Source organism: Onychostoma macrolepis, chromosome 08 (assembly GCF_012432095.1).
Source record: "Onychostoma macrolepis isolate SWU-2019 chromosome 08, ASM1243209v1, whole genome shotgun sequence".
Classification (NCBI taxonomy): Eukaryota; Metazoa; Chordata; class Actinopteri; order Cypriniformes; family Cyprinidae; genus Onychostoma; species Onychostoma macrolepis.
Window position 1 is genome coordinate 2300236 of NC_081162.1, and position 12917 is coordinate 2313152.

The 12917-nt window shown below is 42.7% G+C and overlaps 2 protein-coding genes across 4 annotated transcripts in view; one reads left to right on the top strand and one right to left on the bottom strand.

Moving 5' to 3' along the window:
• Nucleotides 1-8075, top strand: part of magi1a (membrane associated guanylate kinase, WW and PDZ domain containing 1a) — a 75637-nt gene extending 67562 nt beyond the window's left edge. For all 3 annotated transcript variants that reach the window (XM_058784083.1, XM_058784085.1, XM_058784086.1), the window contains 2 exons: nucleotides 1321-1459; nucleotides 5208-8075. In XM_058784083.1, the coding sequence (XP_058640066.1) occupies nucleotides 1321-1459; nucleotides 5208-6232 (1164 nt within the window). In that variant the 3' untranslated portion in view covers nucleotides 6233-8075. The remainder of the gene's footprint in view (nucleotides 1-1320; nucleotides 1460-5207) is intronic.
• A 2903-nt stretch (nucleotides 8076-10978) lies between these two features.
• rho (rhodopsin) lies at nucleotides 10979-12043 on the bottom strand. Its single transcript, XM_058783869.1, has one exon. The coding sequence runs from the start codon at nucleotides 12041-12043 to the stop codon at nucleotides 10979-10981; it is 1065 nt and encodes a 354-aa protein (XP_058639852.1).
• Nucleotides 12044-12917: the final 874 nt, after the last annotated feature.

Here is a 12917-nt window from a genome sequence, read left to right on the forward strand (position 1 = left end):
AGAAGCCTGTGTGTATGTCATTACTGCTTCAGTTCTCTTTCAGGTTCTAAACCGAGATTAGCATTCTACTACGAACAGTAGCAAATAGGGATGCAAACAAAACTGTCTCGATATTGTCGTGGTCACATGACGATATGAAACGAAAGGTCTTCTGGGCAAAAAGTGTAGTTTTTAATATATATTTGTTTTGGGCCATTATGCTTTGGCAAGACGAACTCAAGCTGAAAGCACAATATGGCTCAATCAGTCGTCAAGTCTGTTTTCGCTGCGTGTTTTAAAGTAAAGCGCACACTTCGTTCAAGCGATCAGCTCGTGATCCGGGGTTTTCTGCGTCGCAGAATGGCTCCGTTCACACTGAATGAATGCAGTGAACTCGTTTATTGCACATTCTGTGAGTTTAGCGTGCATTTAGGAACACAACAGCCACCAGTTAGGCTTTATTTTCACAGCAGATGATCACAGCATTTCACCAGATGCGTAGTGAGAAGTGTTTTTATAAGCCTGTTTTCACTGAAGCTGGAGTTTTCCTTCAAAATAAAAGCTCTACTGCTGTTTCTGTCAAAATAAAAGCTTAAAAGTGCAGTATTAATGGCAGACAGCTAGCGGTTTAAATGCATTGCAGTCCAAAAATATATCTTTCAAGTGTAGAAATTAGGACAGAATTATTGTAATTTCCCTACTGTAGTGTAAAGAAAAAATTATATACCTATGAAATAGGCCTAGTCATTTTCATTTATTTTACAGTGCAATTGTTTTAAAATGTATGTCTATTACTGTAATTGATGTTATTATTATGATTATATTCTAATTTGTTTGTCTTCCTAAAACACCAGTGTGAATGTAATTTAGACTGAGACAGTATATCACAAATAAAAAGAGGGTTGTGTCCCAGGTACAAGTCAATTCACTGACTTTTTTCTGACTTAAGTCTTCTTAGTTGGAGCTCTTAACTCTCAAAGTGCATTAGATAGAATAATTTAACTTTAAAATGTACACAATTTAAATTTTTCCCAATTCCTCATTTGTCTTTTTTTCTTTTTATATATCGCAATAAATATTGTATTGTGGACTTCATACCGCAATAATATTGTATTGTTAGATTTTGATATCGTTACATCCCTAGCAGCTAACTGTTTTTTTACACTTAACCAAATTCAGTATCTGTCAAGATATGTTAACCAGTAGCACAAGTGTATGTTTTCAGCTTTTAACAGATAGCATGTTGATTTGTGAGAAGCACCCAGTTTTGTTCGTCAGCCGCCGCTCATGATGCCCTCTTGAGCCTCCCATAAGCTCATGGTGGTGTCCGCCTCATTACAGGTTGGTGATGAAATACTGGAGATCAACGGTGAAAGTACGAAAAATATGAAGCATTCTCGCGCCATCGAGCTGATCAAGACCGGAGGCAGGCGAGCTCGACTGGTGCTGAAGAGAGGAGACGGATCCGTCCCAGAGTATGGTGGGTAACAAACAAGTTAACCCTCTACTTAATGTCTTGTGCTTTTTGCATTTTGTTTCAAAGCGTTCGGTCTTTGTGTTTTAATCTATCCTGAGCTGTCTTTTCTTCTTCTTCTCTACCATAAAATTGTTGCTTCCTCCGCCTCTGTTAGGTCGTCTGATGTGTTCATCTAGAGAGTGAGATCTTCAGTTCTTCTGAATAGTCTTCAGTCAGCCAATAAAACTGTTGTGATTTGTCTGAGTGCTGCATGTCTCCTTTCTCTTTATTCATCTCTGTTTCTTTCTCTCCCCGATCTCTCGTTCTGTGGCGGGCTCCTCAGCTATGATGGGCCCCCATCTCGCTGCCTGTCTGAGGAATGATAAGCTGGGCGAGCCCTGCTTCTACCTAATGGGTCAAAACCAAGCCACGGTTTGTAAAGGATGCTCTGTGTGTCAACCCTTCCTGTCACCCAGTCACACGCTATAAACCCCGCTTAGGCACACGCACTCTCATCTCACCCGGTGAATCCATCCAGCCGCTGGCCTCTGATCGCATGCTCAGTGGATTTGTGCTCAGATGCCTGTGTGATGGACAGTGTGTGGATGTGTGGACACGGCAATGCTCTCATATCACGGATAGCACAGATGGGTGAATGCTATAAGAACTTGCCTGGCTCACAAAAAAAAAGGATAGCATTACAAAAAATTTATAAAAATAAAAAGTCTCTTTTGTTATTACCCATAGAACAAGTTTTGTTAGATTCACCCATAAGCAAGTAATGAAATGAGTGTGATTTTGTATTCTGGACTTGTATTCCCTCCACAAATGTTAGTACCCTTGATGAATCTAAGCAAAACAGGCCATACAAATGTCTGTGGTGTTTATCCTTCTTCTCAAAAATCTAACCTTTAAATAAAGTAAAATAATAGGAAGAAAAAACGGCTGTGTTCAGTGGACCAGGAGGAGTTCTCGGTCACACTTTATTTTAAGGTCCAGTTCTCGCTCTTAACTACGACTTTTGCCTCAATAAACTCCTAATTTGCTGCTTATTAATAGTAAGGTAGTTGTTAATTTTAGGTTTTGGGTAGGATTAGGAATGTAGAATATGGTTACAAAGAAAATGTGCTTTATAAGTACTAATAAACAGCCAATATGTTAATAATAGGCATGCTAATAAACAACTAGTTAATAGTGAGAATTGGTCCCTATACTAAAGTTTTACAGAATTCCTTAGATTTGACATTAAGAGCAACTGATAGTTGCTGTATTGTTTATGTAGGTAAATACCATGAGCCATAATGTGGATGACAATAATTACTGTAGTTGCATACGCTGCTCATGAACAGCAGTTTCCGGGAGTAAGCAGATGTCTTAAAGACACATCTGCAAGGATTTGCCAAGGCCATTGGTTTCAGAAATGCACATTTTCTATACCACCCCATCTTGTTGCTACCCTGACTAACTTTAACACTGTTGTCCATTTGTCCTTGGCATATCTTTCTTGTATCAACATAATGGCATAGTATGCTCTAAAGCAGTGCTTCTCGAACCGGTCCTTGGGACCCCAGCACTGCACATCCTCATAGGATGCAACCAGTTCAAGTCCATGAGTCTGGACACAGTACGGCTGATGATAAGGCTCGAATCTCTCTGCAAACTTCTTGAAGCCCATGAAAACACACAAAAAAATGTGCATAGTTTTGGGAATATAAAGAGTTGCATATTTGGGAAAATAAAACCTAAAAAAAATAGAACTAAACAGCTACCATAGAGACCACAGGTGGCAAGAACTGTAGTCGGTCCAAGCTACCCGTTAGAGGTCTGCAGACCAGATTTCTTGCGACACGGGATTAAATTCCCGAATAAAACGCAGTAGCAGTCGGTAACTCTGGTGTAATTTGAACGGGAACAGGCGGTTTAACAATATCCTATTCCCAACGTCCTTTCAGAACAGCATATCTGCGCTTTATTCTCATTGTACAGCCTGCACTCAGGACTGTAATGAACGCGCTGCATGCATGAACCAGTGCTCTCTGCGTCACGCATTTCATTTGCGGGGTCCGTGCACGCAGCATGTGCATAACGGTCCTCAGAGCAGGTTGTACCCTACCGGTGGTGACAGAACAGGCAGGTTGTGATGAGAGACAGAGCAGAATAAGGATGGAGCAAAGTGAGGATGCGCTGTCCTGAATAACGTTCAACTCGGTTTTGTTTATATTTTGCTTAGCCTATAATTTTAAATGACAGGTGTCGTATTTATTTATTTTTCTCTGCGACACTTTTCCTACTGTTTAAATGTGAGATCCTGGAAACGAGATCTAAAAACGGTCGGGTCGGAAAGAAAATTATTCTAAGCGGACAGCGGGTGAACAAAGAGAATATATCGCGGGAGCAGGTGGGTGCGGAATAAAACCTCGTGGGAGCGGGACTGTCCCACGCAGACCTCTACTACCCGTTAGCCCCCACTCACTGTGCCTTCATCATAAGCTTGGCCCCCAATTGGATCTCTGATTTTCAGCCTTTTGTACTGCCTCAGTCAAAGCCATAAAGTACATCAGAAGGGAATCTGACATAAAATCCCCATCTTTTTCAGTGAGATATTGAGTACCTGGCCTCCAAAGGACGTAGACCAGGCTCTATGGAGGAGAATCTGCTTTTGTCAGCCGTAGTTGATGATTGTGGGTGTCCTCCAGAGGTCCACAGACTTCCGGACATATATATATGACCAGTAAAGTGTGTGCCGTGAGTGGAGTTCCCCATCTGGGAATGAGCCAGGACAGCAGTGCCTTTCTTAGTGGGGAAAGCTTTAGCCCACACCGGTTACCCTTTCATTTTGGAAGAGTTACCCATATGACATATGAGAAACATATTAGTTTCGTTTTTGAATTTGGCCAGCGGTTATGAAAACATGAATGATCATTTCTTTTAATGCGGTGCGCTGTTGCCCTCTCAACGTAAAAATCAGTCAAATCATATAACGTGAATATCATACAGTCTTTTGACCAAGGCTCGAGACAAAAAAAAAAACGAGTTGAAAGCGTATACCGAGCCGCGGAAGGGATACTGTTTCTCGAGTGCTTTCCGCGAGTGCGATTCGAGACGGAATGAAACACGGACAAATGCGTTTCATCAGTTCTTTCATCCCAACCCCCATCACCCCCCCGCCGGTGACACAGCCTTGTGTAGGGCCACCAGAAGTCTAGGATCGGCACTGGAAACACCAAAAGGTGTTTGACCCTGTATATCTGTGTTGCCAGAAGCAAGGTTTTTGGAGCTACTATGATATCATTTGACAATTTGCAACAATTTTCGATCCACTCCTATTTTTTGGGGAGCACTGATTTTGGATCTCAACCGTGTCTGTAAATGACATGCTTAAGCAGTAGAGATTTCTGCCGTTCTCGTGGCGGCGACCACAGCTGCCCAGTCAGATGAAACAAATCATAGTTTTTCAGTGCTTTAATCTAGGGCAAAGGCTGGGTGCGATACTTTGCAGAAACCCAAATAAATATATGATAGTTTTGCATTTTCTTGGTCAGTTTCCACTTGTGTAGTTTATTCGTTTAGATGACTTGATTGAATAAAACACAAGTAGGTGTGTCCAAACCTTTGCCTGCTTGTGTATAGATGTTGTTGTATGAAATGTTTGCTTTTATGCTCGATCACATCAAGTGCTGTCTGTTTGTTCAAGTTTTGTGTGACGTCTTAACTGTCAACAGCCAAGCTTTTTTAGTGGCCTAACGTAATGCCTTTCTTCATTCATTTCCAGACGGCCCAAATGACAGCTACCCTCCCTCACCCGGGCCACAAAATAATTCGGAAGTGAGGGCCTTGCTGGCCAGCGGCCCCTTTCATCATCCGTCCAAGTCCAGCTATACATCAGAGCATCACACACCATCCCAGCCCAAGCAGCACCAACCGAAAGACAGGCAGCACGATCCGGCGAGGGAACGCAGCACAGGACTGTATTCCAGCGCTCCGCACCAGCCCTCCTGGAACAACCATCCCAGCCCCTCGCCGTCCCCCGACAGCAGCAAAAACAACTCCCACCGCAAGGTCAAGAAGTCCGAGTCCGAGAGCGGCATTGCCAAGCTCTTCAAAACGTTGAGGAAAGAGGGTGGATTTGGGAAGAAAACCTCCCAGCAGGATCTCCTGAGGCGAGGCCGCAAACCCTCCATAGATGCACAGAGTAGCGCGGGGTCTCAGGTGCGCAGCGGCTCCTTGGATCGCTCCTCCACCCGGAAGCGCAACACCTCTCCAGACCGCCGCAGGGCCAAGTCCATGGACCGGCGAACGACACGCTCATATAAAGATCAGTCCCCTGAGCGAAGCTATCAAGCCTCTTCCCAGGACCTGCTGTGCCAGATCTCCACTCCAGAAAGGCTTGTCCTGCCCCAGAAAGAGCCCCAAACTCCCCGCAGGAACTACAGCAAAGAGGGCTACTTCACGTCCACCCCTGAGCGATCCCACAAACCCACGGCCCACGCTCTCGCTCGCACACCTGAACGTGGCCTAAAGAACAGGAACGTTCTGCTCAACAGCTGTCCGTCCAGTCAAGCTGAGAGAGAGGGATGCTTCATCAACGGAGCTCCGGAGAGACACCTCCGCAGGAGATCGGACAGCAGCAGCGACGGAAGTTACCTGGAAGAGAGCGCTGCTCCACAGCTTAGGGATTATTACAACGCACTGAAAGCCAGCGGTGCGAACGGAAGCGGCGTGGGCCTCGGCCTCGTCCAGAGCTCTCCGAGCAAGAGACGGCTTTACAAGGAGAACCACGCAGACCTCAGCATCTGAGCTCCACAGGGCTGAGCTTCACTGCAGCGGAACTATGCTTCTTTTTCTAGTTTGTTTTTATATGTTGTGTTGCGAGTGAGATCCATGTTTTGTTAAAAGACACAGACTTTTCTTTTCTTTTTTTCCAAAATGCGTCTACTTTGCGTGTCCTCTTTTCTCCAAATTGAGATTTACTGAACCAGAGCACAAGCATTCAACGTTTGTTTCTTTGTTTGTACATTTTAATAGACGTGTGGCGAAACCTGAACTCAGACAATGATGCTACTGTTTAATTGAGTAATATATATTTAAGCTGTATATTTATTTTGAAAAACTGAAATGTAACTCGATGGGATGTCCAGATGAAAAAAAAGCATCATTCAGTCTCGGTCTGCTGTATAATATCTGACTTTGTTAGTCCTAAAACTGCACTGGACTGAGGCACGAGCCGCCCATTAGCAAAAAAAGAGGGAAAAAATGAAAGTGGAAAAATATTATGTTGTGGCACAAATTAGTTTTTTGTTTTTTTCTTCTTCCATAATCACCAGAACTTAGTCTAAACTAAAGGCACATATGCACAATTAAGCTTAAAGCAAGTTATTTTAGGAATGAATCGGACGCTTTTTTGAAAAGTGACTTAAAGTGCATTCAAGCTGTATGTCAGTGTGTTCCTTGGGAAACAAACCACAGACCAGTTGAGCTACAGGAACATAGCTAATACATTAAACTATGAAAAAACACTGGATATATGAAATGTGAGAACATTTCTTGGTGGCCGTTCTAATTCGCAGTCATTTTAAGCAAAAGACTGAAGTATTTTGAATTGTCCCTTACGCAGCCACATTTACCTCCATAAAGTCAAGTACCAAAGGCGATTGAAATGCTCTGAACGAATGGAATCCCTTGACAAGCTTGTGAAAATAAATGTGACACATCGACGCAGCACACATTTTGATCTGAATGTAGAGTTGCAGCACAGAAGTTCCGATCCAAAAGACTACGTCAAAACGGCACCTGACGCAATCTGCCAATCTGAGCCACCACTCGTTTCCCGTCATACTCGAGAGAGAGAGAGAGAGAGAGAGAGAGAGAGAGAGAGCCACTGAGCTTCGGTGATATGCAGACGCAATACGTGTTTGTTTGGGAACACAGCTGGTTCGTGCATTTCGACAGGACCGAGAACAGGGAATTCCTTCAGTGTCATCTGAATAGTACTGTATCAAAATGAACGTATCAGCTGCTGTCTTTTGTACAAATTTTATTACTGTATGTACTTCAAACCTGTGTAGGTAAGGATACTGTTGCCTTTTCTCTGTACAAAAAAGAGTTTATGAAAGATGTCCACCTAGAAGAAGATGCGAATATGTTTCTACTCTGCTCACTGGGGCTGTGGGTAACGTGTGTACTCAGAATCAGGCGTTTGTAAAGCTGTATTTTTCCCTCTCTCCGGGAAGGATGGGAAACGTATGTTTTTCAAGGAAGGGGGTTGAATATCTGTTGTGATGGATAGCCTGCTTTTTTTTCTAGAGATCTTGTATACTGTCTGTGGTCTCTGAAAAGTTCTATGGATTTTAAATGCTTTTTTCTGTGTCGATAAAAGCAGTACATGTATATGGTCTAATGTGTTTTTTTTTTGTTTTTTTTTAATGAAACTATGCATATATATAAATATATAAATTCTGCATTGTCCATAGCTTTATTTGACTCATGAAATTACACATAACACTAGTCTAAGTTCAAGTAGATGTGGACTTACACAGTAAAGCTTTTTTCTTCTTGTTTGGATGGATCACAATGTATATGTAGCTATCAAAAAGAAGTCTGTGAATGCTATTTTTATTATCAAATAAAGTTTTCCATACAAATTCACAATTCTATGTTCATTGTGTTGGTATGAAATTACACTGTACAGTTAAAAAAACAAATGGGCGCATAACTAAGATGACGTGATACCTGAACCTGAAACGCGCACCATTTGCAAACATCTGTTATAGTTGTAATTTGTTCTGTTGTAATTATATTCCCATTTCTTGTGTTTATGTCTGGTTTCCTCGGTTGCTGTTTCTTGTTTAGTTCTCTATTATCTTGAGTGTAGTCTACATATCCAAACTTATTTTAATGTAAACACGGGCCTGATCTAAAATACCAGTTTGCAATATCAAACAGCATAACAGACTTACGGTACTTTGATATGCTGCTTGATATTGCAAAAATATATTTGTTATATTATTATAGTTTTACCATTTACTGCACTTCGTTAGTCTTCTAGTTATTTATGTATAGCAGCGAATGAATCAGAAGTCTCACACATTTGCAGAAAATACATACAATAAATACTTTTGCGTTGCAAAAGAAGGTAAGTAGCCCTGGGTGCCATCAGTTCTTTGTCGTTTCTTATAACATGGTAGTCTTTGATTCATGTATTATTTACTGCTATTCTTGGGTTTTGGTTCCTTCACTTAAAGCCTGCAATGTGTTCTCCTTTATTTCTTATAACTGCTTTTTTCCGCAAGTTTTTAATGGGATTTAGATCTAGACTGCTTTAGGGGCCTCATTTATAAAGCGTGCGTACGCTCAGATTTGATCTTAAGAGTGTGTGCGCTTAAATCCACACAAGCGCTCATATTTGTAAAAACTGTCTTTAACGTGGAAAAGTGCTTAGCGTCACGTTCATTTTATGAATCACACATACACATATTTGAGAGATGATCGTGAGATCAATTTTAGGATGGTTTCTTTGCAACATTTTATAAATGAGGCCCTTGAGCACTGGACTGGTTTAAGGTCATTGTCCTGCTGGGAGACCCGTGCCCTTCGATAAAGGCCTCGCTTTCCAACGTTGTGCTCCAGAGCAGCTGTATTTGCCTGATTTCTCCAGAACCAGAGGCAGTGTTTCCTCTGTGTTTGACTGCAGGGCTTAGACAGCAAAAAGCTTTTATTCGGTCATTCCATGATTTGGCCGTGAAGGATTTTGGCATGTTCTGGCTAACTTCAGAGATGACTTTGTGGGGGTCCTCCTGGGTCTCCTACCTTACAACCCCCTTTCATGTTGATGTTGGAACTGTCATACCTTGTATCTGAAGGTCAGCTTTAATCTGTGTTGAGGCTGACCAAAGTGCTTTTTCCACCGTTCAAACAATCCTTTGCTGCAAACTTCCACTAAGTTTTCTCTTGCAGCCACGTCTAGTGAGGGTGGCCACAGTGCCACGAGTCTTAAACGTCTAGATAACATTGCATACATGCATTTGTAGACTTGAGCTTGTCCACGCTTAGCTATAATCTTGTGTCTGACCTTCTTTTGTTATCTATCTATGACTACTTCTAGAAGGTGCCAATAATATTGTCCAGGCAATTTTTGTTATTTCTCTGTGAAATTACCTGGAATATAAAGTCTTCAGATTTTTTTGCACACCAAAAACATAAATATGTGTATACCAAAATATGTTTTAGTGTCAACTTATTTAATCAGGTCTGGAAACATTAAGGATTATTTGGAAAAAGTGCAAGGGTGGCAATATTTTTGGCCACCACAGACTCATGATGATTGCAATATTCCATGTGAGGTGTTCTCAAAGTAAGCAATGTCCCTACAGGCTACCACATTGGGTAATACTTTAGGGAACACACATTCTCTATTATTTATTTATTTTTTCCCTTATTTTAGTTTTCCCTCAATAAACTCATAATTTGCCCCTTGTTCATAGTAAGTAAGGCAGTTGTAGTTATGTATAGGGTAAGTTTAAGGGATCTAAAACATGGTCGTGCATTAATATGTGCTTTATAAGTACTAATAAACAGCCAATATGCTAGTAATATGCATGTTAAGAAGCAACTAGTTCAAGTTAGTGAATGGTGTTCCCTAACCTAAAGTGTTACCAAATGTTGTGTGAGGCTGTGTGTCCCTATTTACACAGATGCCAGTGAAAGGCAAACTATACATAATCATAATCTATTTTCACCACTCTGACCTAGAGCAGGATTAACACGTCAGTTCTGATCCTACCTAATTCATCCATACGTATCTGTCAAATCATCCTTCATAAAGCCTTTAATCCAAGGTGACAGTGAGGATTGCCCCGGTTGTACACTTGCATTGAATAACATATTGAGCCTGTTATCCATAATTATGGTGCTGCTAATTGTTTAAGGAATGTATGTACTTTTTTCAATTCAAAACTCTTCAGTATCTATTGTCTTGATGTTGATTAAACAGAATAGATTAAAAAGCACTCAGCCTTTACTGAAGGTGGGAATATATACACTAAATACATTAAAGCTCTCATCAGAAATCAGTATCGTTGATTTAATTTAAAATACCATTTCGACAACATCACAGCTCAATCAAAACATAAACAGAGCGATTTAATTTGCAAAGTGCTTTTTATTGTTACGTTGCCTTGAATACATGCCTCTACAATCACAACAAAGCCAGTATAAGGAGTCCAACTGTAAGAGAGTTAAGATATTTTTCCTTTTGCTGCATTTTAGGAAGAAAAATCAAAAAACAAAAAGAATCTTATGCACCATTACGCTGGACTCGCTGGATGTACTGAAACTGGGACATGGTCTGTCCTCTCTCAAAACTGTCTTTTGGTTGAACCAATTGGGTTTTGTAAAAATACAAAAAGGAAAACTGACGAACATTTTTTTCTGCAAGTGGTAGCGGTCGCTCGTTTCCCTGGGCTGAACGCTTTGTGGTCTCTGTGTCGTCGGTCGCCGTCGAAGCCCAGTGCACGTCGCTGCTTATCGTGTGTCACGGACGAGTGTTTACGCAGGGGACACGGAGCTGGAAGACACGGACGAAGCCTCGGTCTTGGATGCAGTGGTGGAGGCGCCCTCCTCCTCCTCGAAGGGGTTCTTGCCGCAGCACAGGGTGGTGATCATGCAGTTACGGAACTGCTTGTTCAAGCAGATGTAGATGCACGGGTTGTAGACAGCAGCGGTCTTGGCAAAGAAGGCTGGCACTGTCATGAAGAGAGGCCCAAATTCGCTTCCCTGATTGCAGAAGATATACCAGGCCACGCTGGCATAGGGGGTCCAGCAAATCAAGAAGCCGATGACCATGATGATGACCATGCGGGTGACCTCGCGCTCGGCCCTCTGGGTGGTCTCGGACTCCTGCTGCTGGGCAGCGGCTTCTTTGACGGTGCAGACCAGGCGGCCGTAGCAGAAGAATATGACGACGAGCGGAATCATGAAGTGCACGACGAACATGTAGATGACGAAGGACTCATTGTTAACGCCAGGTACACGAGTGTAATAGTCGACTCCGCAGGAGCACTGCATGCCCTCGGGGATGTAACGGGACCAGCCCACCAGGGGAGGCACGGCACAGGAGGAGGCCATGATCCAGGTGAAGACAACACCCATGATGGCGTGGTTCTCTCCGAAGCGGAAGTTGCTCACGGGCTTACAGACGACCATCCACCTCTCGAAGGCCAGCACCACCAGGGACCAAAGGCCCATTTCACCGCCCAGGGTGGCGAAGAAGCCTTCCAGGTTGCAGCCGAGGCGTCCCAAAACGAAGTAGCCGTGCAACGAGGTGTACATCGTCGTGGTGAAGCCACCGAACACCATGAAGAGGTCTGAAACGGCGAGGTTCAGCAGAATGTAGTTGAGAGGTGTACGTAGCTTCTTGTGCTCGATGGTGACGTACAGAGTGAGGAAATTGACGGGGAAGCCGGTGAGGATGAGGAAGAACATGTACGCGGCTAGGCAGGCGTATGCCCATGGCGCCACCAGGTAGTACTGGGGATACTCGTACGGGCTCCTAACAATGCCGGTGGCGTTGGACATAGGCACGTAGAATGCCGGTCCCTCTGTACCGTTCATGGCTGCGGTTGGATGTTTTGCTTGGCCCTTTCTGCAGTAGTGTTTGGATGGCTCGGCAGGACTGTGGAGAAACGAGGCAGGACCGTGCTACGACTTGACGGGGCGAGCGTGCACCCCACTTTATAGAGGCCCGCTTGGGATTACCTGATGTTTCCAGGCTGTCAGCACGAGTCTATTTAGGCCACAGCTAATAAAATAATCCCAGCCATCATTGCACTGCATATCTGGCAACTTATCAAGTTATTAAGGTTGTACCTGCACAAGGCAGGTAAGCAGTGATAGAAAAAAAACCCCACACAAAACGTCCTTTGGCACACAGGCACTGAATCAATGATGAACTGGCTTTAAAGGCACAATATGTAAGATTTTCGTTATAAAATATTCAAAAACTACTTGCACAGTGTGATATATTTCATGCAGTTGTGCATTTATGTTATACCAAAAGTTCCCAAGGATTTGTAAATCCAGAGAAATTCCGATTTTAAATAATGACTCGTCCCTGGTCATTGTCCATGAACTGGCTTTAACTGAAAATTGAGTGTTTACCATTGTCCTTTTGCATTATTACACACTATTTTCCTATTTAATACTGTTAAGCTGCTTTTTACACAATCTGTATTGTTAAAAGCGCTATATAAATAAAGGTGACTTGACTTCCATCAAGCAACACCCAATGCAGAGGCCCCGGATAGGATTTGGACACATTTCAAAGTGCACAAGTGAGACAACAAAATTTCTAACCAAGATAGCACTCACGTTTTTAAGCAAACATTTGACAAAAGAAGTTTGTTCGGTTTGAAGTGATTAAAATAAATACACTTTCATGTCGTCGAACCACAAACTGTTTTGTGTTAATGTGATGACCTGTGCTGCA

Bases quoted from the DNA above. Each gene is read 5' to 3' on its own strand.
- rho (XM_058783869.1), bottom strand. From the start codon at position 12,043: ATGAACGGTACAGAGGGACCGGCATTCTACGTGCCTATGTCCAACGCC.